General features: G+C 42.0%; 1 protein-coding gene across 4 annotated transcripts in view; it reads right to left on the bottom strand.

Annotated features, from left to right (window-relative positions):
• Positions 1 to 1,294: 1,294 nt before the first annotated feature.
• Positions 1,295 to 24,298, bottom strand: part of GLI3 (GLI family zinc finger 3) — a 209,491-nt gene continuing 186,487 nt past the window's right edge. For all 4 annotated transcript variants that reach the window (XM_027655965.1, XM_027655967.1, XM_027655966.1 and 1 more), the window contains 5 exons: positions 16,631 to 16,780; positions 15,898 to 16,062; positions 12,863 to 13,153; positions 9,388 to 9,715; positions 1,295 to 8,171 (listed from right to left, as the gene is read on the bottom strand). In XM_027655965.1, coding sequence (XP_027511766.1) covers positions 5,902 to 8,171; positions 9,388 to 9,715; positions 12,863 to 13,153; positions 15,898 to 16,062; positions 16,631 to 16,780 — 3,204 coding nt within the window. In that variant the 3' untranslated portion in view covers positions 1,295 to 5,901. The remainder of the gene's footprint in view (positions 8,172 to 9,387; positions 9,716 to 12,862; positions 13,154 to 15,897; positions 16,063 to 16,630; positions 16,781 to 24,298) is intronic.

The following is a 24,298-nucleotide window of genomic DNA, read 5'->3' as shown; positions in this document are numbered from 1 at the left end:
GCTCAGAAACACCGCATTCACCTCTAAGCCCGTGAGGCCATGCTCTGTGGTCAGCATGGATCCTGCTACTGACTCACCAGTACCTGTAGGCCTGCTTGTTTCCCCACTGGTCCATCATGTCTTTATCTGAGGCTTGTTCCACCCCTGCTGCTGACCTCCTGTTGGTATAAGTTGGGAAGTCAGTGCCTCATGCCCCCCATCCCACAACGTGAGCAGATGCTGGAGCACTGCCACAGTCTAGGAGGATTTTGGATTGCAGAACATAAACTAAGGTGCCATGGCCACCATCAAGCTCCCTGACCTACTGCAGGGTCTTCTTGATCCCTACCAGACCACTCCAAGGACTCTCCTCCTGCCTTGTGGGCTTCTCAGCTGGGCATGCTTCACCTCTTCCCCTTCCAAACCTTAAAGTCTAACGACAACAGTTTAATAATGGCTGAAGGTGAAAAACAAAACCCAACAAAAAACCCCCACACAACAAAAGAAGTTAAGATGAGCAAATACCTCCCTCGGCCTAGGAAATGGCTCATCTGTTTTGGCTCAGGAGGCACAAGACAGAAACTGAGCACTGACAGCTCAACAGAGTGGTGATCTGTGAGGTACCAGCAATGGAAACAAAAGGCCCTGAAATGAGAACAGCTCAGACACCATAATATTACGACTTCTTTTATACTATTTACCACAACTAACTTGATGTCGCCTATCACTGCTGTACTTGACAGGAGCACTCACTGAGTATGTCCAGCTTTGAAGATGACTGCATCTAGGTCTTTTGCAGATCACACAATAACCCACCTGAGCAGATATCTACTGGCTAATCCAGTCAGAGGAGCTCCTCTTCCTCCTTCCCGTGCTTCTTCATGGGTAGGCAAGCCTTTGTGAGAGACCCTTGGCAAGCGAGGGATGAGAACACAGCCTCCATAGAACAGCCCAGAATCTAGCACGGCTTAGCTTTGACCTCGGAAGCGTCTGCTTCTGCAGCAGAGTTAACCAGGTCAGTCTCCCTCCTCCTTTCAAACACTTTACCTGTGTGACACTGCATTTACATTTTTCATTTTATTACCCAGCATCCCTCAGCCACTTTTCTCTAGAGGGAAGGCAAATGCCCCGTTTTGTTTTCCAACCTGTATTTAAACTGAGAATGACGGGAAGCAACAGGCTGGGAAGCAGAAAGAGAAAAGCGAGCAGCTAGGAGTAAAGCAACTCATGTGCTGATTGCAACCAGGCTCTTCAGATGGATGAAAAAATAACTCCCTCCCCCAAGGAGATATTTTAATAGTTGAAAGCTAAGAACTTAAGTACAAAGGCTTTTGTTTTTATTGACATTGTAAGAAACATTTTTTTCTTTGTTACAAAAAAGCTAAGTGGTTCTGAAAGCAGAAGTACAGTTCATATGTACACAGTGCTACAGACCCTTCAGATCAACCTAAGGCTTGAGAAACATCAGATCATAACTGCAGGTTTATCAAATGAAGACCACTAAGGCCTGTTACAGCTGAACACTATTCCTACCATACATAAATGTATTTACACATTCTCTTTTCTTTTCTTTTTTTTTTTTTTTAAAAAAAGGATTACAAGCTTTATAAAAAAAATTTTTAAAAATTGGAAAAAAAAAGAACACATTTTTATCTTACACATCTGCAGGACTGACAACAGTGACTGTTCCATAGGAGACATTCCACCAATCCAAGGACAATTACACGTGAATACCAGAGGTTTACAAGACATTTTAGACACTATCAAGAGTGGTATGTGCTATTAACTGAATGGCAAGTACAGCCTCATCAGGAAAATTTGGCAACACATCCTGGTCCCTCTGTTTTACAAGGTCAACGCAAAATAAGGCACATATATTGCAAGAATATAAACACTGCTGTTCAGAAGGATGAGCCACTGCAGAATAGGCGTGGGTGAGCTGACCAGCCATTTCATCGAGGCAGGGGGGGAAGCAATGACTGGAAATGAGCAGCCAGCCGGCATCTTAATGCATGCATCATATGGGGCCATTCTCCAAGGAGAGAATAACATCATCTGTCATGTGCATGTATTGGGCCATTCTACTCACCAGCAAAGGCCCTGTGGAAGCTCACTGACTTCCCTGCAAACACATCTTTCCTTCACCTGGGTCTAACTCATGGATAAACTCTCACTGGCTACTTCCACTTTAAGGAAAGTAAAACTGCCTAGAGAAATACACATGCTTCAGGCAGGCTGAGTGTTACTGATGCTTCCAAGGCCAAAAGTAATGAATACGGAAGAGCCTCTCAGAGCCATTAGAAGTAAAGGTGATTTTAGACTCAGGCTGCAATACTTTAAAAATAGGAAATTCATGATGTTTTGTGCATCTTCTAGTACACTCGGATGAACAGTGGGTTTCCAACAGCTATGACAAAAATCAACTGATGTGCCAGATAAACAAAAGCAAGCTTTGACTCTGTAACGGAAAGCAGCTGTAGAAGGGTGCCAGTAAACATGTCCCACCAATGCTGGTGGGACTTTCCCCAAACTGCCATGCACCGAGAAGGAGGTTGACAAGTGAAAGCTGGTGTCCAGCATAACAGACCCATGCTCAGAGAGACCAGTCTACCTCATCAAAACAGAACCAAAACCCAAGATAGCTGGGCTATGATGTATTGCTACCCTCACAGGTACCAAAACGGGTTCTTTAGCATAAACCAGAAAAGCATGAGACAATACTAAAAACTGAAAAGTGACACATGAACACAAGTGGAACATATGCTTAATGGTGAAAATGACAAACCATTTGTATAAACTCCCCAGGGACACGGTGGAGTCTCTGGTTCTTCACCTTTGCCAAATCAAACAGGATGCCTTTCTGGAGCATGTGGTTTCTGCCAAGACACACTGTTGGCCCAAGACAGGGCTAAGTGAGTGATAAAGGTTTGTCAAATCCAGGAAGGCAAATTAGCTACTCAAACAGTCCCTTTTAGCCTTGAGCAATACGAATGGCTCCTTCTAAGCTCTGATGGATCGCATCTGTTAATAGCTTCCCAGCATCAATTGCACCAGCAAATACAATTATGAACTGGAAAATTGAGTTTAAAAAAATAATTGGGGATGGTTATTTTTTTTTAAAATGTATTGGCTCTATAACAATAAAAGGATTCTCTCCCAAGCCACCTATTCCCAAGCTGGTCATAAGTCTCCTTGCTGAAATTGTTTATAAACATGTACTTGACAGCTTAATAAACAGCCAGTGATTGGTTACCAGGAAGCATCTGAAACACGTCCAGCACAGCCCTTCATGCATCCCTTCATGCCCCAGTAGCAGGGCAGGGGCAAGAGTTGTGTACAGGCAGCAGGTCTCTACAGGGCTGCCTCTGTGCGATGAGAGGGCAACAGGGAGCAGCTTTGTCATGCTGCAACAGCAAACCCATCATTTGCCATGGTAAACTGTGCCCAACTGCCATTGCAGCCCAGGGATCACTGCAGGAGGGCCGTGATAGTTGGTCAAGGGCAGGGAGGCTGGAAGGGGAACTGGCAAAAGGTAAAGTGCATGAGTTGGGGAGAAAGAAATGCTGGCTAAAGATACAGAGAAAGACAGGAGCTGGATGATGACAAAAGGTGTAGGATAGTTACATTTGTCTTGATTTCTGACATCGCAGCTCACAGTGCAAATCACTTGGTATGTGCTGTGATAAGCCCAAATACGGTCCCAGCACTGGATTTCTATGATGTTTTCCTACTGATTTACAGCTTTGTCCTCTCACTCTAACAGCTGTTAACAGATCAGTGTTATCTGACAGCTTCACAGAGGTTCCATTCCTACACATTTCCTCAAATGCCATGCCCTGAATCAGCTGGTATTTCACGGGTTTTTTTACAGTTCAAAAAAAGTGCTATGGCTTTCTAGCCTATAGAAATCACCTTCTGGTGCTGTTTCTAATACTGACAGGGCTAAAGTTTATCTGTATTTCAAAATCGACCACACTCCCCCTTCCCACTGTATATCTACTATAACATAAACTCCTTACAGACATCAAATCTATGAATGTAAGCGCCTGGACCATTTACATCCCATAGCTGCACTTTCCTATCAGGATTTAACTAAGAAGTCTGCAAGGGCTGGACCTACACACAGCTTCTAGGAGTGAGTGAACATAAACCTTGGCCTTGTGACTGTTTCCCACCCCAACCTGTTTACTCAGGAGCACTGTGTGTTCAGGGGTGCAGACACGGAGCCCAGCACAGCCAAAAAAATGCTGGAAGAGCTAGTGCTCACAGAGCAAATGCCATTCACCTCTACCAGTGAGTAGCTTCATGACTACAGTGCATTGGTTTCAATTTTTTGCTTGTGCAACTGAGCCTGGGCATTGACCCACTGGTTTGTTCTGAAATTAAATGCATGTGGTGTCACCGAGAGAGAGACTGGCTTGGTCTTTCTTTGGTTAGAGCATGATGCTAACAGCACCAAGGTCTTGGGTTGCATCCCTGTACGAGTCATTCACTTGGGAGTTGGATTCAATGGTCCTTGTGGGTCCCTTCCAACTCCAAATATTCTGTGATCTATGAATTTTTGCCGTTCCCCTTATTTCTCTGCTATTTTTAATGATAGTTTAAATTTCTTAATTTTTTAAAGCCTGGACACAGTGGAAAAACATTTAAGATTATCAGATTGCTTGCAATTGCTTTGATTTATATGGCTAGTCTGAGAACTGGGTTAGCCATTTGTTTTCTACTTCTTTTGCATGACACAACCATGATGCTTTTGAAGTTGCAATTGTGTGTTTTGTCAATGGGCATTTACTTATTTTAAAACATATGATCCATCCATGAAGCCGTATTTGCTAAAAGGGATGTATGACACATTTCTCCTGGCAAAGGAATTGTTACTGTGAATAAGAACCAGTGGCTCAGCAAATTACATCTCAACAATTTGCATTTAAAAAAAGTCCCCAGTATGGAATACTGCTATTTTGTTATTTCATTGTATGAAATACTCCATATGACCCTGATTGTATCTCCACAAATGTGGTATGCAATGAGAGGATTATAGATTACACAAGTCACCAAACATACCCATAACTTTATCATCCAGTCATTTAAAAAAGAAAGCTGAAAAACAGAATACCAAATACTGCAAAAGATGAAAGTTGGACTAAAAATAGCTTTCTGGTCCTCTCCTTCCTCTGAAATAGGTCAAACACGACAAAATCTCATATCATTATTCAAGGGAGTGACATCTATCTTTGTATACGTTTACAAAAACCTTAAAACATTCGCTAGGGATCAAAGGGCTGATGGTTTTAGATTTCTTATTTGCTTGAACCTTGTGCTCCATGACTCTAAAACTGCAGCCTAGGGTGCATGGCAGTGCATTTCTAAACTGGTTGTCCACCTCAGTGTGATGTATCCAGTGCATCCAGAGAGGATTTCATCCCTGCCTGCTCACTTCACATTATGCCTGGTTATTTTGTGCCCATATGTTTAAGAGGAAAAGTTGCAACAGTTTTACAAGGTCTAGCTTCGTTCGAGTAATAGAAAATTGCCAAGTCATTTCATCAGACCTTTTTTTACAAAAAAACCCAAAACAAAACAAAAAACATGCACTTCACACGTTTACATTGGTTTACAATTAAAAAACAAAAGAAAAATAGGAAGCATACAGACATTCAAACAGGGAGAGAGAAAGTGAGAAAAGAGAGAAAGGGAGGGAATGGGTGTAGCAATACTGATTCAAAACTGAAATGGAAGACAGTTTCTCCCTAGAACACTTTAGGGTTTTCAGAGTCCTTATTCCATAAAAGGAATATACTTGAAACACATCCCATTTAGGTGAGATGAGATTGCTAAAATACATACACAACTAAAAAATACGAGTCTGGGTTTGTTTTTTTTTCCATCTGTTATCTCCTAAGGGATTTTTGTTTTTCATGTCTATTGCATAACAGCAAGAAACTTGCTTTCTTCTGCAAGCGAGGTCAACAAAGAGCTCATGTCCCCAATAGCCATGTTGGTTGTGCTTACAGGCATAGCTGGGAATGTAAGAGATGCTCGGGGAGTGGTGAGGCGTGAGGAATTGCGGGAGACATCTTGAATGATACTTGGGCTCAGGGCTTCCGAAATTAAGCTGACATGGTCCCCATCATCTATGATAGCATCAAAATCAATTTGCACACCCTCTAGGCTGTTGCTGTCAATGCTGTCAACTGTGCTTGACACTTGGTTAGCCCCTGGGGAAAGAAGCTCAGATGAGTTTTCAGTTGCAATCCCCTGTAGCAGGCAGTTAGCTTCCGAACCAAAGAAAGAACCTGTTTTCATAGCTTGGTGGCTAAAGCCTGTGGTTTGGTCATACAACTGACCAGAGTAATTCTGCACGTTAGAGCAGAACTGCTGTGATTGACCTTGCATCTCCATCTTAATGGTGTTTACCCTGTACGTCTGGTTGCCATCACTTATGTGTCCTTGCTGTTGTGACAGGTTGTTTCTCAATACGTTTTGCCGTCTGTTGCTGCTGTAATTAGAGCATGACTGGTAACTTTTGGCCACTGGCAAAGCTGAAGACACTGGTGGACAACTCTGCGATCCTTGATACAGGTTGCTTTGTGAGGTAGGACTAACCTGCCCTAGCATCATTTGACCGGATGGATTGACTCCCTGGTAATGAACACCATCTCCAACTGGTTGGTTTTGCAAATATTCCTGTTCCATCATATTCCTGTTCTGCATCCCATTTGCCATATTGGTGGTTTGATTGCTAGATGCCATGGGATGGCTGAAATTCTGCTGGTTCCCACTCACTGGCATGTTACTGATTCTCAGCTTCTGCCCTTGTACTGCCATGCCACAGGAATTGTCTGTTGCCCCAGACATCATTGTTTGCCTGCCAATGCTTTCACTGTAAGGCTTATTGGACTGCATGCTGAAAGAATTACCGGCTACGCTGCCAAGAACCATGTTTTGCTGTAAACTGCAGGAACTATTGTTCTCCACCAGGTTCTGATAGCCATTCTGCTGGGCCATGTTGCTTCTCTCCAGGTTCTGCTGCTGAACCATCATATTGTTATACAGTCTGAAGGCCCGAGCCTGCTGCACTGCTGACCGCTGACTGCATTTCAGCTTTGAAGGAGATAAGTCAGAACTTCCTGAGCTTACTTCATTCCACTGAATGGGCAAGTCGCTCTTATTTGCCTCGGGACCTCCCTGCTGACTGCTTGGTGGAGCGGCTTGGTCAAAGTTGCTGGGGTTGTTGTTTCCTAAAACTGAGCTGTGATGCATTTTGTTGCTGTCTAGGACATTGTTCAACAGGTGGTCGTACGTGCCCTGGTTCTGGGAATTCAGATACTGAACCACGTCATCTGGCAGGAGATCCTCATCATTCAGACTGCCACCTGCTTCCATCGTAGCAGCCTCCAGGGCGACGTTCTCACTGATGCTTGGAGGACAGGGGGAGTTGAAGCCACGGAAGACACCCCCTTCAGAACGGGTATAGTTCTGAAGAACAAGGTTGCGCTTTTCCACGGATGGAGGCAAAGTAGGAGGGTTAAAGCTATTAAGACTGTTGAAACGCTGGACTCTAGGGACAGAGAAGTTGTCCGAGGCCATTCTTACTGGATCACTGGCTCTCCTTGTGCCATTTCCTAAAGCATCTTGAGACAGAAAATGCCTCCTGCTGTAACCATTTGCCCCACCATCACTACATCTTCTAGGGGCATTCACTGGAGGCAGAGGAGATAATCCTGACTCCTTGCAGTCACCCAAGAGTGCCATCCTTGTTTTTAGGCTCATCCTCTCCATGTTAGGCAGTGGAGTTGGTGGGGGTCCACCAGTAGCTGCTGCATATTTAGCTTTCAGCCTGTATTGCTGGGCTGGGGTGAGGCTGAGAAGACTTGGCAGGTCATCACACTGGCTAGCTTCACTGGAGCGCCGGGAGGCATCCGTCGAGATGGGGTCATAGGAGTCTGCAACGCTCACGTTCTGCGGTCTTCCCTCTGCCTGTGAGGCATCACTGGACCTCCGGCTAGAGAAGCAAGGTGAGATTCCAGAGGACCTGCGGCTGCTCAGGTAGGCTGAACTGATTGTGCTAGTATTGCTGTCCCTCCTGTTCAGCATATTCAACACAGTGATGTCCGTACTTGAAAGTTCGTTCCTGTTTGGCAGAATAGTCATGGATCCTCCTACACTGCAGCTGCTGTTCGACTGCGTACCTGGAGGTAAAATTCACAGTTAAACAAATGGGCATTACCCAGAAACTGGTACAGAAAACAGCCAGTAAAGAAGTAAGTGCAGCATAGAAGAAGAGCCTGCATCATCACAGCAAATCATAGCAGTGCTCCTTCTTGAAAGAAGTAGGGATAAAAACTGTATCTTTAAGTTAAAAGCTAATTCAGAGACTCAAGGGTAACATTTCAGTGTGAATCCCAGAATAAAATTTATAGGCCATAGCCACAAACTGTCATCAGCTGGTGGAGTGCTCCAGCCTGCAGTGCAGCTATGCTGACTGATGTGCCAGAAGGACACATTTTTAAGGGAGCTTTTTATAGGCAAAATATAATTAAACAGGCATTTGCATGGAATGTCAAAATACACAAATTGGAGGCTATTCAAGGTCATTCCTAAGACTTCTTGAAATATTCTTGAAATAACTCCTAACAACTGCAAAACATCTTTGCTGGTTTCCTTGTTTTGTTTTGTTTTTAAGTAAACAGAATACATTTCTCAATTTTACATAGCTTCTTTCGATTGAATGCAACTCAGAAAATGTGGGCTGTCACTGCTGGGTGGAGTGCAGAAACCTACGGGCATACTGTAGGCAATGTAGAGGCAGCAGGGACATCCGTTTTGGCCATGAGCAGCTCTCTGTAAAAAAAAACTATAGATCTTCAGAGTTCAATCTTGCCTTGCTCCCATTCACGGATATCTGCCCTTTGCAGCAGTAGTATCTGTAGTAGCATATGTACAGTAGTATCTATACATATGATTTCTTCTACCTATCAGAACAGGCTACTTAAAGAGAAGCCCAAAACTTCTCTGCAAAGGGTGCCTTGCACAGGCCTCAATGGAAAGACTTTTGTACAATAAATTGGCCAGTATTTATTTTGTCTACCTTGTCTCAAAACAGCACAGGATTATGATGATCTTGGGTCTAAACCTTTAACTGTAGGGAATATAGGAATACTTAAAATGTGATGAGTGATTCCCTTGCTAACCCCTGTTCTGTAAAACATGGGACTATTAGACTTCTCTCAGGGCAAGTAGCAGGACTTGCAATAAGGAGATAAACAGAAAGTGATCAATTTACAAACCATTTCACAGCTGATGAGCTTCCTAAACTGTGCAACTCTTGCAAGGTTCCAAGATTGAGCTAGCAAGCAAGAAATTTAAGGACAAAAAGTATTATCACTCCTCTTATGTGTATCTCACCATTTCCTATGAGAGGCGGCAAGGTTGGGGCTTTGGAAGGTGGAACGGGGTTCAGTCTTGGAAGCATTCCATTAACTTGTTTCAACCTTTCTAATTTCACTTGCTCCATCCATTTGGTCCCTGTCATATTCCTCCTGGCCTGTAAGCCAAGTGCTGTGGTGGCTGTGGAAATGGTAGAGTCCATGATTGGGGTTTCATCGATGACACTGAGGTCTCCTACACTACCACCACTGGTCAGAGTAAGCTCGATCCCATTGTTGGAATAGTTGCTGATGGGGGACTGTTCGCTGCTGCATGTAGACTGACCACCAGGGCTTGGCTGAGATGTCTGTTGGAGAGAAGCAAGAAACAAGCGAAAGTGAGGATTATGCAAACTGTTAACCAGAGCACTCGCACTAAGTGAGGGTCTAAATGGAGTCAAAGAAAACTAAATACACGGAAAAGTTTAGCATTAAATGGTAACAGTGGTGAGGTTTTCTACATATTGATTTTAACTGCAGTGAATGGCATTGTAAAACACAGACTAAAATCCCCTTTAGTACCTTGCTGATAGCATAAATTGTATCTCCATGAGAACTTATCTGAGTTATTCCCATAGCTGCTTCTATCATTTCTTGTCATTCATGAGCACATATGAATAGATACTCTACTTTGGGTATGTGCTGTTCCTGACTGAAGCTGCAGCTCAACAAACCAAGCTAGAACTCAGACATGTTATGAGGTCTTAATTTACACTGCTAGGCTTGCAAGCAAACAAACAAACAAGACTCCAACAACACTGGAATTTGGTTTTTTCTTTTAATTAGACTTGTGGCCAAAGAATGTAAGTATTTTCCAGGCTTAAGGCTCATTGTTACAAGCAGTGGTTGGCCTGAAATGTTGGCATGTGATAAAACAGGGACAAAGCATCAGTGTAAATAATACTGTATCATATTCTCAGCATCTCATGACCCTAGCAGAACTCAGGCCTAACTTATACCTCCTCTTATACCTAACTTACATTACCTCTGCCCTGAATCAAGAAGGTTGATCTACTGAATCAAATCTTTGTTTCATTAGAATTTAAGATTTTAAATGCAACAATTTAAGTAGACAGTACAGGCTGCTAATCCACCACAATATGCCTTCTTTCTTAACAGTGTTCCCTGCTGCTCTAGAAGAACTCTTGCTGTGGGGAAACACGGGCTAGATTTACTTTTTATAAAGTTCTCATAAAAGAATGGGAAAATTGACAAACTGACAGACAAAACACAAAAAAGACAGACAGAAGTCTCTGGACTTAATATCTCCTTGTAAGGTTCTATCAGTGTGATCACAGATCAGTGGGGTATGCAGTATCATCTTGCTCCCAAGAACAGTTTCATGTAAGTATTTAACTTCTAGGGTTTCTGATGTGGGTTTTTAATTTTTTTTCTGTCATGTCATGATTTTTATGCACATTTTACTGACAAATGCTAGCTAGAATTTCTGAAGCAACAGTGATGGCTCTCACTTTTAACATCAGTGAATGAAGATTCACGGCACTACTGTAGCTTCATATGCCCCTGAGGAGTCCATTCAGATGCAATAACCATTTTATTATTTCTAACTTGAACGATGATACTTAGAATTTATGAGGCCACACTGACCAAGTTCATTTCCAAATCCTGCCCATAGCAGATTTGGTGACAAGACCAGAAAACACAGTCACTATACAGAAGAAAGTTTGTGCTTCTGGACAATAGCTCCATGCCATATGGCAGAACAGTAACAGTGGTCAGAAGCCTGTTCTTGTAGCCACATGTCAAGATCACAGTGAAGTAGGGTACAGAAATAAGAGTTGTATTATGGGGAACATGCATTTCTAGATGTGCAATACAGAAAAAAAAAAAGGATGTCTCATCTAGAAGGGAAGGTACAAAGATATTTCTGAAGACATTTCACCAACATAAGCCAGATTTTTCAGATGTCAAGTGTTGCAAAACGCTCACAGGACATTTCAATTGGGAATGCGCTTGATGGATTGCACATTACTAAATAAAGGAATGATTGAACAACAGGCAGAAGGTTAAACTAAAAACATAAATAATGTTGCAATAAGAAAAACAGCAGAAAAGTTAAAATGCCCTCACCTTATTACCCACTGTCCTTAGGAAGTTAGAATAAGACATTTAAGAGCATTAGACAGAAAAGACATTGGATTAGTTGAAAACCAGAAAATATATCTTAATTCATACACACAATGAAAAGCAAGAAATACAGAATTATTTTTAAAATATAATTTTCAGCGAGAAATATTTAATAATATGTAAGCTATCGGCATTAGTAACTTTCTTGTTAATTTTATTCATGCTAAAACTGTCTATGTGCAATGTCTCAATAATGCTAGACATTTACCTAGCTAAGCAAAAGAGGAATGGGTTTTGTAATCTAAGGGAGTTGTCACCAAAGATGGCAGAGTTAAGCAGAAGTTAACTCTGGGCCCTTGGAAGTTTCTGAATTCAGGATTAATACTGAACAGTTTGGGCATAAGCCTTAGGCATAACATAGCAGTAACTCATATTTCGATGAGTCATCATTTTGAATTGCAGCGTGATTAACATTATGAGAAGAATTTGGGTTCGTGTTTGTACTCCCCAAGGGTTGGATACAGATGAGTCGTAGACCCAGATGGAGAAGAGGATGGAGTGACTGTCTTTGAGAGTATTAACCCTTGTAAAGAGGGCAGATGGCACATGAAATGCAGGCAAATAGAAAAAATTCTACATTTAAGACAGCATCTAAAAAAATGGAATATGGTCCTTGGTACAGTTTAGTGCAATATGTTAAGGTAAACCAGAGGAGACCTGCAGACATTCTTAATTCAACTTTAGTTAAACTTGGATTAGGTTAGTTTGGTTAAATTAAGTACCAGATTAACAAAAAGGGTCACATCACAACAGAGATCAAATGTTATCCAAAAATGCCCTCCTGCTGTTTAAGGAAGTCAATTTATCCTGCTTCAGTTTGATCCATGACCCAACAACCTCAAGCCCTATAAAATTTGATTGCTTCCCCAGGTTCTCCAAAACTTATCATCATAAATATCATCATCTTAGTCTTTTGGATTTTGCGTTTGTTATCTTTTTCATTCTGCAAGATTCACATTTGCCTTCTTTCTTCTGTAAACAGAAGAGTGGAAAAAATGCTTTTTTAAAAATGAAAAATGTGATTTTCTCATACTATGCTTATTCCAGAAGATGGAGCTTTATAAGAGAAACAATTATTGTGAGAGTTGCCAACACTGCACATACTGCATACTGCACAAACTAGAGGTAATCTTTTTATTCGCTATTTCTTAGGCTTTCAAAACATTTTACAATGTAAACAAAAAAGAAAACCTCACAAAACCTAGCCTTGTGAGCTAGAGTTTACAGGCTTGAGCATTTCATAAAGGGACTATTAACTGGTTGCAAGAAGAAAAACGACAAAGGGGGTGGCACGGTGTATTGCATACCATTGGTTTTTCTGACTTGACCGCTTTCACTTGGAGGCATTCTTCACGCTTTGAGGTAGTGTTGCTGAGGTCCTTCTGCTCACCAATTGCACCCTGAGTCTGATGGCCTGGTGACCGGGTCTGAGAGTGGCTGCCTGGGTCTCTTGGTGGCGGAGGCCTTGGGTGGATATCTCCCCGCTGCTTCTTGGTGACGTGTGCCTCTGGGCCATGCACAGTCTTCACGTGTTTCCGGAGAGAACTGGGGTCTGTGTAGCGCTTTGTGCAGCCTGGTATCTTGCAAACATATGGTTTCTGACAAGACATGAAAAACACTTAAATTAAATTTAATTCCATGTGAGACTCCTGAAAACTCCTTGGAGCGCAGCTGATGTTAAAGTTATACACTTTCACAGGGAATTTGTTACCTAATTTATGGTCTCTACAGTGACCTAATCATAGAATGGTTTGGGCAGGAAGGGACCTTAGAGATCTTCTAGTTCCAACCCTCCTGTTATGGGCAGGGATATCTTGCACTATACCAGGTTGCTCAAAGCCACATTCAAACCTGACCTGGAACACTTCCAAGGGATGAGGTATCCACAGCTTCTCAGGGTAACCAGTGCCACTGCTTCACTACTCCCACAGTAAAAAATTTCTTTTTTACTTATGTCTAGTATAAATCTATGCTCTTCTAGTTTAAAGCCATTACCCCTTGTCCTATCAAATTGTGACTGCACGTAGTCAAACCCATTAATTTCCCTTGATTTAGAAGGTACCCATTAATGCTGCATAGCTGACAGAGGACAGTCTCTCTGATACAAACTGGCAAAGCTTTCACTTAGCTTAACGGAAGCTAACATAGCTATGGCAATTTATGAAGACTGGACTAATTTTCTTATGCTGTCCATTGCCCTCAGCAGTTTGATAGCGCTTCTAGTATGCCTAGTACCTACTACTTGACATTCAGAGGCAAACAGCCCCCTTCAAAAGATGCTGGGACATTTGTTCAGGCAGAATCTATTGAGGAAGCATTTTTTTCCTAGTTCCTTCAGATAATCAATGAACTCAAAGTATAAGAAAAGTAACACGAGTATTTTCACTTTGCTGCAATATATGCACTAGTACTATTACCAGCATATATTGCACTAGTACTATCACTGCTACTAGCATAACTGATCACTCATTTTTATTAAAAACCATATCCTTTGTCTGTGAATTTCTATACTTCACTAAGCAATGTAGAATAAAGTAAATTCACTGTGTTATAATTTAACAAAGCCTTTGTTCTTGTATTATGAGAGGATTAGAAAGAAGAGTTGAGCACTTCCTAAATCCTTTAATTGCCTCAGGAAGCAAAGTATTGTTCACTCACTTTTATTACTGAATTGTTTCCAAGAAACTACTATTTTAAAGTTTTTTTCATACTAGCCCTCAAGATATAAAAAAGACTCTCATGCAGAGTTCCTCAAAGCGGTTTTCTGTCTGCTTATACATGGCACTGTGGAGCCTTTGACAAATGTAGCTTCTTCATAGCCATCTAAACCTGAGCCTGCTTCCACTGACATCAGTGGAAAAAAACCCTCCCATTGACTTGAATAGGAGCAAAAATGAACAATTTAAAGTTGATGTTGAGCTACTGAGGCAGGTTTTCGCAAGATGCTACAGAAGTACAAGTCACTTAGCGCTCTTCTACATGTGCAAGGCATATCAAGATATGTCAGCTGTTTTTAAAGCTCTCTGCATTACCTACGTACAACCAAAATGGCACTGCAAGCAAGTGCTGAAATTTGGTCTGTGCTTTTCATGGTATTCATGGCACTCCACCAGTATACATTGCCCTAGAAGATTAGCCTGCTTCAGTGTGAAGTAACGGTGAAGGAAATGTGGGTGCACCTACCAGAAACGATGTGCAGAATAAAATATTTCTTGGTGCCTTACTGTCAGACACGAAATTCTGATCTTAAAACAGAGGCAGTACAGGTCACACTGTTAAGTTTGAGAAGATCTGACTCATCAACTAGGCAATGCACAGACTGGTTCAGAGTGAATGAAAAAAAAAGCTCAGTCAGCTACTGGCAAGACTTGATGAGCTTCCTTGGTGACACCTTGCACCTTGGTGACAATTTGCAAAATCACTGCAGGTCTTCAGTGCAGTTGTTAGTTGGGCTGCTGAGAGCGCACAGGGCAGAGACGGGGCAAACTCAGAAATGTGCAATGCTCTCTGCTTCCCTCGTGACTGAAAAGATGCTACAGGGACCAGGGGACTGGAAGAAGATGAATGCTCCCAGGAGATCTGCCAGCCTTAGTGCATGCCTGTGACAGAACTGACAGACAGCCAGGGAAGGATACAAGCCTTTTGGAAGTGGATATAGCTGCTATCATATGTTCTGCCCTGCCAATACTCCTAGATTTAGGCTAGAAGTGAAGCAGTATAGGGACAGGTCAAGGAGGAGAGACTGAGTTCTGAGATGGGAGGCTGAGATGATGTGGCTCCTTCTGTAACCTGAAATGGGGCAATAAAACAGGGACAATGCAAGAAGACGGTGTGACTCCTGAAAGAGGAGTCAGCAGTAACAGGAAACACACAGTATTAAAGAGGTGTTACACTGAGAGTTTGGAAACAGCTTTGACTGCTACAGCTGGTTTGTTTAAGAAAGATCAAATTCCCTGTACTGCATTCCTAGCCCATCAGGATAGAAAAAGAGAGTGAAAGAGCTCAGAGAAAAGGAAAAGGTAGAAGTCAGAATTTATAGGGCAACCCAACTTTCCAAATGCTGGAAAACGTGACTGTGCAGCAGCCCACAGGATGCTGTGAGATGCTGGGGAAGCTGCATCCCAGCAGACGTCTGGTGTCACCATCCACTTATAAAACTGATCCATGGCCTCTCCACGTCTGTATGACACATTGTGCTGCTAAGAGCCATCTAGAACTTACATTCCTTTCAGGTTGATGAGGGTTTCTATGCCTGTCCTCTGCAATACGTTGCTATGACCACACTGTAAGTCTCTTCACTGACAAATCTTATTATTAACATTTTGGAGCTGTGCTTACTTACCTCATTGGAATGAGTCCTGTTTTGGTGCTTGGCCCTGTCGGATGCATTGGAGAAAGCTTTGTTGCAGCCTTCGTGTTCGCACACATACGGTTTCTCTCCAGTGTGAGATCTCAAGTGCGTTTTCAAGTTTTCTAGTCTGGAGTAGGCCTTTGTACAACCTTCAAACTGCATACAAGAAATAAATCTGGATTAATTTTAAACTCTGGACTTGCAGGAAATGGTAAAATCTGACTTATACAAGTTTAGAAACTTTTCAAGCCTTCATAGCCTTGTCCAATGTAGTTTTGATTTGGTAGATTTTAATTTACTCAGGTAAACTCCGCTACAGTTCAAGTTAAAATGCTTTCAATATTATGTAAAACTTCTCTTGCAGGAGAGCACAGTATTTGTGTACTAAGACAGAAATCCACTGCAAAGTCATTAGGAGGCTGGTGGCCAGCAATAATATCCAGCTCTTTAGGAGAAAGGGATTTTAAATAATTATGTAAACTGAACTCTATTTCATAATGCCTTTTAGGGCTTCTTTGTACTTTAAACTTAAGGAAGTGAGCCACATTATCCAGTGAATCCCTCCCTCCTCAAGTTCTTGTCAGATAATGAAGCGGATATGGTAGTCTCTTCCCCACAGGTGCCTGACAGACAAGAGTTCAGGGAGTGCATTACCTGTACTGCTCTGTTCTCTGCACAGCCCCAGCTCCCCTGTCCAAGCCTAGAGCTCAGACCATTTACTCACAGTGCATTTGTGTGGCTTTTCCCCTGTATGTCTCCTCATGTGGACCACCAGCATATACTGGGCTTTGAATGGTTTCTGCTCCCGGGAACAGTCCAGCCATCGGCACACAAACTCCTTCTTCTCCCCGTGTATATGGTCATTGTTGATGTGCTGTTCGGGTAAAAAAGATATTACAGTTCAACAGAAATGTAACAGCAGCAGCAGCCTTACTGTAACTTTACATTGGAAGAGCACTGGATACTCAGGTGTGAACCAGGACCCTGCAGCACTAAAAGAGTAAGAAGGTCATCTGCACTCCCAAGTGATCACAGGGTTCAAATTATAGATACCACTGGAAGTCTGATAAGGCCCATGAATCTGTTTCTACTGACATCAAAAGGCTTTCGATGGAGCCTCAGGGATACAGGTTGATAAATGGATCTTAGATAATCTTATGCATGGTTCCACTTGAGTGATTCATATTAAGTACTGTTTTCTTAGAGCAGGGAAGCCTTATTTAAGAGCCCTTCAACATAAACCAGGTTTTCAAAATCAGGCCTCTAAAAACACATCCTCCAACCCGAAAAATCAGCAGAACTGCTAAACCAAGTTTCCACCCAAAATTTTAACTCACTCTCCTTTACCCATATTTTCTTTCAGAAATTGTATTGGGTTAATGTACAGATTGCAGCAGGGAAAACAAACTCCTACACACTGTGAAAAGAAGCTCTGAGCACCAAAGCACATATCAAGCCAGCTTTTCCATTGCCAAGTCTATCTCTGAAAGTCTCAGGGAGGGACAGCCGTCTTGCTGTGGCCAATGTCATTCACATGAATGTATCCAGAGGTAGGACAGGGCTCTGTACCTTTTACTCTTCCACAGAAGTAGTTTGCTCTTCTCCTTTCACTCAGATCCAGTTCAGGAGAGCATTTAAATATGGATTTAGTTCACTCTGATTGTATTTCTGAGCAGAACCGGGCAGATGAAGCAGGGCCAGCCTCAAAATTGGTTTGGTTTTTTAAAAGGTTTGACTGCTTAAACTTTTTTTTCACAGCTTCAGAAAACAACAAAAAAGAAAAGTACACCAGGACTTCCACAGTTTTTTTCCAATAGGAACTACCTGACTCATCCTCCCGGACTCTCGGAGAAACCCTTCCCCTCTACCATACTTCCTCTCTGTGCCACTAGATGGCCGCATTTCTCAGCGAATGAGCCTATTCCCACTAAAGTACTAGACAAAATCCTTCCAGAGTTTATATTCGATTACAGCACAGGGATGAAATCTGTATCTATTCCATAATGGGCTCACAGAAAATTCCAGCCCTACGGAATCTCAGTAATTCCTGGAACACAAAGAAGATAATCTGAATCTTCTCTAATGTCTTGAAATCAATCAGAAAACCAAATAAAATCACTTATGTTCATAATTACGCACCATTGCCATGGCAAATAGAAGTACATTGCCCATAAAAGATGACAGGAGTTTATGTTTGAAGTGCAGATTTCTCATCCATTCATACTACACAAGCCTGTACCAGAAGCACACACATGCCCTGCGCTGTGAAATGGCATCAAAAGAGTACAATGATGTTAATGCGCACTCTTTTCTTGAAAGAGAAAGTAAGAGGACAAAACTCAATGCATTCAAGTAATTCTTGACCAAATCTCTCTGTAAACATTATGGACTGTGTATTACTTGGTTAAACCAACACAGCCACAAGAGGGATGAATCTGAGTGTGCGACACAGGCTTTCTATTTGATACAAAACCCTCAAAGCTGGTTCAATCAGTTCACAACAGCACCTCCTTTTACCTCCTGCTGTGTGGACACTCAGGCACCATGGAGGCTCTTTCAGAGAAATTCTTTATAGGACAGTTTTTCTCTTTGTCCTTGAAAATGATCTTGTTCCTTACCCTCCAGACCTCTAGTCTTTAGCAGTTGACCTTTCTCATGGGCATAAAACTCCTTTCCTCACTTCCTCCCCAGTCCAGCAGCTGACAAAGCTGGCCAAGGGTGGTGACTCGATCATTTGCCTCTCTCCATCACTCCACTGTCTCATCTGCCAAGTATCTTGCTATAATGCTCTGGTCTTTCACAACTGTGTCCCTCCATACTCATTTGCCCTGCTCTCTTATCCTGTTAATCCTTTCCTACTCCCTCCACTCTTTCTACAATCAAACTCCTCTTTGTGCTGTTTTCCCTCACTGCTTTGATGCTCCAAGTGGCCCCTGAGATCTCACCTGCAAATCCATCTCATTCTCATTCAACCCCTCTGAGGATCCTCACCTTTAGGGGAAGCCTGGAAGAAATGAGCCCATGATCTGCTAACATGGGTAATTTATTTAGCTCTCAGGTAAGAAGCTCAATTGCTTTTTGCAGAGGGGTGATACTTAAGCAGACCTAGAAATGTGCCCAAATATTGAAAGGCTGGTCTGGAAGACACTTGCTAGACATAAAATCAGCACAAGAGGCCAACTGCAGAAACTAGCAGCGTTCTCAGGTAAGGTAATTTACAGTATTTGTAATCCTGAGCATATAGGGTCAGATTCAAACACCCTCACTCGCCCAAGTTATGATGTGAAAACTTATTGGCTATGGACACGTAGGCAGAACTACACAAATACAAACCAGGAACTAAATCTACACTGGGATTTTTTACCATTATAATTTGACAGAAAGAATCTGCAGTATTTGTGACATATTTAAAGGAAGAGGGAGGTCTTTTTGTGCAAACAACAACAATTAGAAAAGTTCAGAAGTTTGTGAACTCTGGCATTCATGTTCTTTGACTCAGATAATTACCTTTGGATTTTGTACGGTGTTTTTGGCTCCCCGGTCTCTATTATGAGAGGGAATGAACAGTTTTGAGCTTGTAAAACAAAGAACAGTCAGGAATAAGAGTATTATGCAAAGCAGAAGCTTTAGTACAGTACAATAAGGATTTAGAGGGTTTCAATTTATAATCTGTTTGTAACCTTATTACACCCATGAAATGTCACATTCCAGGGACTAGATCAGAAGGATTTTTTTTTCCTGGTGAAATTGAATTTTGATGCAGTTTCAGGGTCTGAAAAGGCTTTTCTTTTAATTTTGTGGGCCCAAACCTGCAAGTTTAACTTACGTTCGTAATCCTTATTACAGTAAATAGGCGCATGAAAGCCAATGATATTACTCCCTAGTGTCAGGTTTGCCAACATAAGGCTCTGAAGCACCAGCTCTGTCTTATTGAGAATTTCTGACCTGAAAAAGAGCCCCCATTAAAAGCTGGAATTCTACAAGCTATTTCCCATTGCACAGAGCTCCAAAAAGCTGCTAAACAGGGGTCATTTGCAGAATATCAGTCACTTTCATGCCACTTCAATGCTCATTACCAAACCTCGGTTTCTCCTGGCTCATATTCTTTTCTTTAAAAAATGTTATTATCATCCAGCTCCAAAATACCCTAAAATGAACAGAGGGAACTGACCCAAATAGTGATTTTGGTCTCAGAAAGACCTGGCTTTGAAGGAGGAAGCTCTGAGATGGATTTCAATTCCAGAACGTAAACCCCTACCAAACTAATTGAAGTCAAGGCTGAATTTTGCTTGTCAACTCTACTAGGCAAGTTCAAAAAACAGAGATAATGGGAAGCTCAAACCACAGTATCCCAGAAGCATAAATACTTACATGGTAAGAAATACTACTGAAAAAGGGAACACCTCAAATCATGCATGTTCTCATATAATCCATATCCACCGTATGTGTAATTTCATACTACAGCAGATGAGGTGAGGTGACACTGGAGCCAGGACAGTGTTCCATTTCCCTTCTTCAAGTGTGTTTTTAGAAGAAAGGAGAATCTAAGCATATCCTAGCTAACTGCTTGGTACTCATTATTCAATACATAAACAAAGGCCAAATATGCTCTCACAGTGGTCAAACAGCAGGAGGAAAACCTCTCTATACCAGTGGAAAAAGTTACGAACAACAGAAAGAGACTGTCACTGCAACTGAGATTGCATCTGAAACCAAAGTGTTATTTGGTGGCTAGAGCAGAATACATTGGGAAGATCTCCCAATTATGCTTTCTAACCTAAGCACTCTACCCTAGAGTAACCTGGGAGAAAACTGGGAAGAGACCATGCTGTATTGGTATAATGTGGTAAGTTAGAGGCAGCGTGAAATGCATATCCACATTGCAAAAATTTGATTTAATTTCAGTTATACAATGAAAATTTCAGACTTTTATCTTCTCACAGTTATTTCCCTGTATTTTAAAAAATTTAAAAGGAAGTGCTAAATATTCCCACTAAATCTCGTTACTAATATCAAGCAGAAGCAGTGTTTAAGCCATCTTCTAGCACAAATCTCCCCCCTCACCACAAGAAAGTCCCTCAAACCAAGCAGAGCCATGGGATTTGATGCATAGGAGACAAAGTGCAAAAGGCAAAGAGGCATTGCAGTGGAGCGGCTGCTAAACACAGCTCATCCCACAGCTGCATGAGAGAGTTGAGGAGCACACAGGCTGAGGAGAGGAAATGTGTGGAGACTGTGTCCGGCAGTAACAGACTGCATAGTTCTGAAGCTAGTTTGGAAGGTGATTAGCTGTCCTTGACCTGCAAGTCCTGCAGGGAACACTCTTATTTCTGTGCTTTGCATAGGGAATATAGGTTTGTCCTTAAGTCCACGTACGGTTAAAAACAGGAGGAGGTTTCTTGGTCATCAGGCCCATCCCCCTGCTATGGCAAACCCCACTACACATAATCCTAGTCACAAACAGAGCAAGTTTCATCTTCTAAGTACGCTGGTGATCAGCTCCCTCTGCTCCCAGTGGAAGGCTCTTCTAGGAACTCACTCCTCTGCTGGTTAGCAACTAATTTCTAGCTTCGATTTATTCATAGGCAATTTATATTCATTTGTTCTTGTGCCAACACTATCCTTTAGCTTAAAGAGCTCTGCTTCTCTGCAGAGTGTTTAGTTCTCTCCCTTCCCCACCCTAACTAACTGGCAGACAGCACTGTCCTCTCTGTCTTCATTTGCTGGATTAAATTAACTAGTTCCTTCCAGTCTTCTCTACAATGACCAAGTCCTCGTCCCCCTTCTTACTTTGCTTTGACTTGAGGTACAGCAGTTCCTGTGTCCTGTCTGCGGTTTTGTTCCCAGGTTCCCCGCTGCCCCTTTGAAGACTGTGTTGGTCCATCCCTCCTCAGTGGTTCTCTCAGTCTCTTCACCTGCTCTAATACAACTTCAATCTTCTTGACTAGAATAGTGTGAAGTACACCCGAGCTCACCGGACTTGCCATAACAGAATTCAAACTTCCCTGTCACCACTCAGGTGTACATACAGATCTGTCATTTGTTTTAGACTTGAGACTATTATCAGAACCTCTGAGTACCTTGTAGCTTGTGAATGTAGCCCTCCTAATAACAAATCTCAGGAAACAGTATCTTCTGCTATGGCCACAGTAGAGGCAGAGACCTAAGATCCAAAAAAGCTAAAGCCCACATGCATAGAAGTATTTAGATCTCTGATTCCCACTAAAAGTAGTCAATTGTTCATGAGTGGTGAGCGTACTTCTGAGGTTCTTGAACTACACAGCTTCCTGAGATAGCCGAGTGATTGTAAAAAGAATATCAGCATTCAGAAAAGTGACAGGGCCTCACTTAAGCAAGTACCCATGTTTCCCAGCTCCCCAGGGATGCAATACACGACTCATCACTGCTCCTTGTTACCATTTTAGGTAGTCAGGCAACTGAGAGATGACATCAGGCAGGCATCCCTAACATCTCATTAACATCTTGATAAAGACTGACTCCATGATCCATAGCAAGATGAACAGACAAAAGCATTGTAAAGAAGTAAGGATATAAAGGAGGTCCTGGTGAGCCAGGAAATATCTTGTGACAAAAGAAATCTCATTGTGAGGAGGAAAAAAAACCGCATCTGCATGGAGTGAAATCCCCAGCACACTTTTCAGACACATTCCAATCACTGCAGTCGAGTCTCTCTCTAGCCTCTGTGACCCTCCGTTAGAAAAATGCAAGCATTTTAATTTCCTCTTATCTGATGGAAAATAGGTATGGATCCTGACTGCCCTTTCCTTACTACAGATCATTTGCAGGCACAAGGCTAAACAGCCACAAGAGACCAATGTCTCCTCCCTGCTGCTCAAGTTGATAGTACACTTTTGACCTCGTGTCCTTAGGGTGGCATAAGTACTTAAGCCATTTTTAGTTCCTGAGATGGAAGAAGCACTTAAGCTGCTCTAAGCCTTTATGGTGGCATAAATGCTTAAGCTGGTTGCAGTTCCTAAAGCCAAGTCGAAGCTATAGCTATATGTGAAGAACTTTGCACTTCTGCATAGGCACATGCCTGTGGAGAAGCTCAGATAACTGTCTCCAATATCCTGCTTCCTTTCCTTTGGATGCATTTACTGTCATTCTTTTAGTGTTCTTGCAGTTGTCTTTCATACTTCATGGAAGACTTAAGAAATGCTATTGTGACAGATCTCTACTAATGTTGATTAGCAACATGACAATTTATACAATTTGCTGATCTGGCCCAAAGCAAGTCAGCGCCTCCACAGTTTTGACACCTTTGCTGAAAACAGTTAGGATCAGCTGCATCTTAAAAACACTGCACAGTAATTTCCTTTGTGTATAATTAATACACTAAATACTCTATCTCCTCACTGCACTCCTCACCTCACAGTGTTTGATCTTGTCACTCAATCTCAATTTTTAAAATTTTTCCACTATTAACAAATTAAGCCCCCTGCTCCCCCTAGATTTGGTCACGATTCTAAACTAAATGACTGTAAAACTGGTGGCAATACCACTTTTCATAATCAGATATTTTGAGGTTCCATGGGAGATAACAAGAAGAGAGAGATAAATAATATCCAACAGAAACAAGTGATGCACAAGAGCCTTGCTCACCACCTGTTTGCTGGTGCCCAGCATGTTCCTGAGCAGCTATCGGTGCATCCCAGCCAGCTTCTCCCAGTTTATGTACTGAGTGTGAGGTTCTGTGGTATGGAATATCCCTTTGGCCAGTTCGGGTCAGATGCTCCCAGCTGTGTACCCTCCCAGCTTCATGTGCACCTGCTCCCTGGCAGAGCATGGGAAACCGAATAGTCCTTGATTCAGGGTAAGCACTGCTCAGCAACAACTAAAATATCTCTGTGTTATCAACCTTAAGCTCAAACTGAATCCAAAAGACAGCATGTACCAGTTACTATGAAGAAAATTAACTCTATCCAAGCCAGAACCAAGACAAAAGCATGCAAATATAATATATATATATACTACAAATATTTGTAATTCCAGTGTGACTAAAATGTCTTATTCATTAAGAAAGGTTAAATCACTACATAAAGTTTCAGCTAAAAAGACGGTTATTTCAAAAAGGAGTGAAGTATGCGGAAAATGAGAAATATAACTTACACTATTTTACAAATTTAACATGAATTCCGTGTCCATGACTATTAATACTTAGTTATAAGAGCATACATTCACTCAGCACTCCAGCTGAACTCATGTCTGAAGCTCATTTGTTATTACGCTGTTCTGGACACCCACTTCTATCCCTTAAGAACTGGCAATAGCAGTTAATGAAGAAAGGGAGGGGTCACAATTAGAAGCCTAAGTCAACTGAAAAATGATGATGATTTATAACTTGGGACAACCCAGGTAAGCAGATGGACAG

This window comes from Corapipo altera, unplaced genomic scaffold (assembly GCF_003945725.1).
Source record: "Corapipo altera isolate COAL_440 unplaced genomic scaffold, ASM394572v1 59, whole genome shotgun sequence".
NCBI lineage: Eukaryota > Metazoa > Chordata > Aves > Passeriformes > Pipridae > Corapipo > Corapipo altera.
The sequence above is the reverse complement of the archived record's forward strand: the minus strand, read 5'-3'. Positions and strand labels throughout refer to the sequence as shown.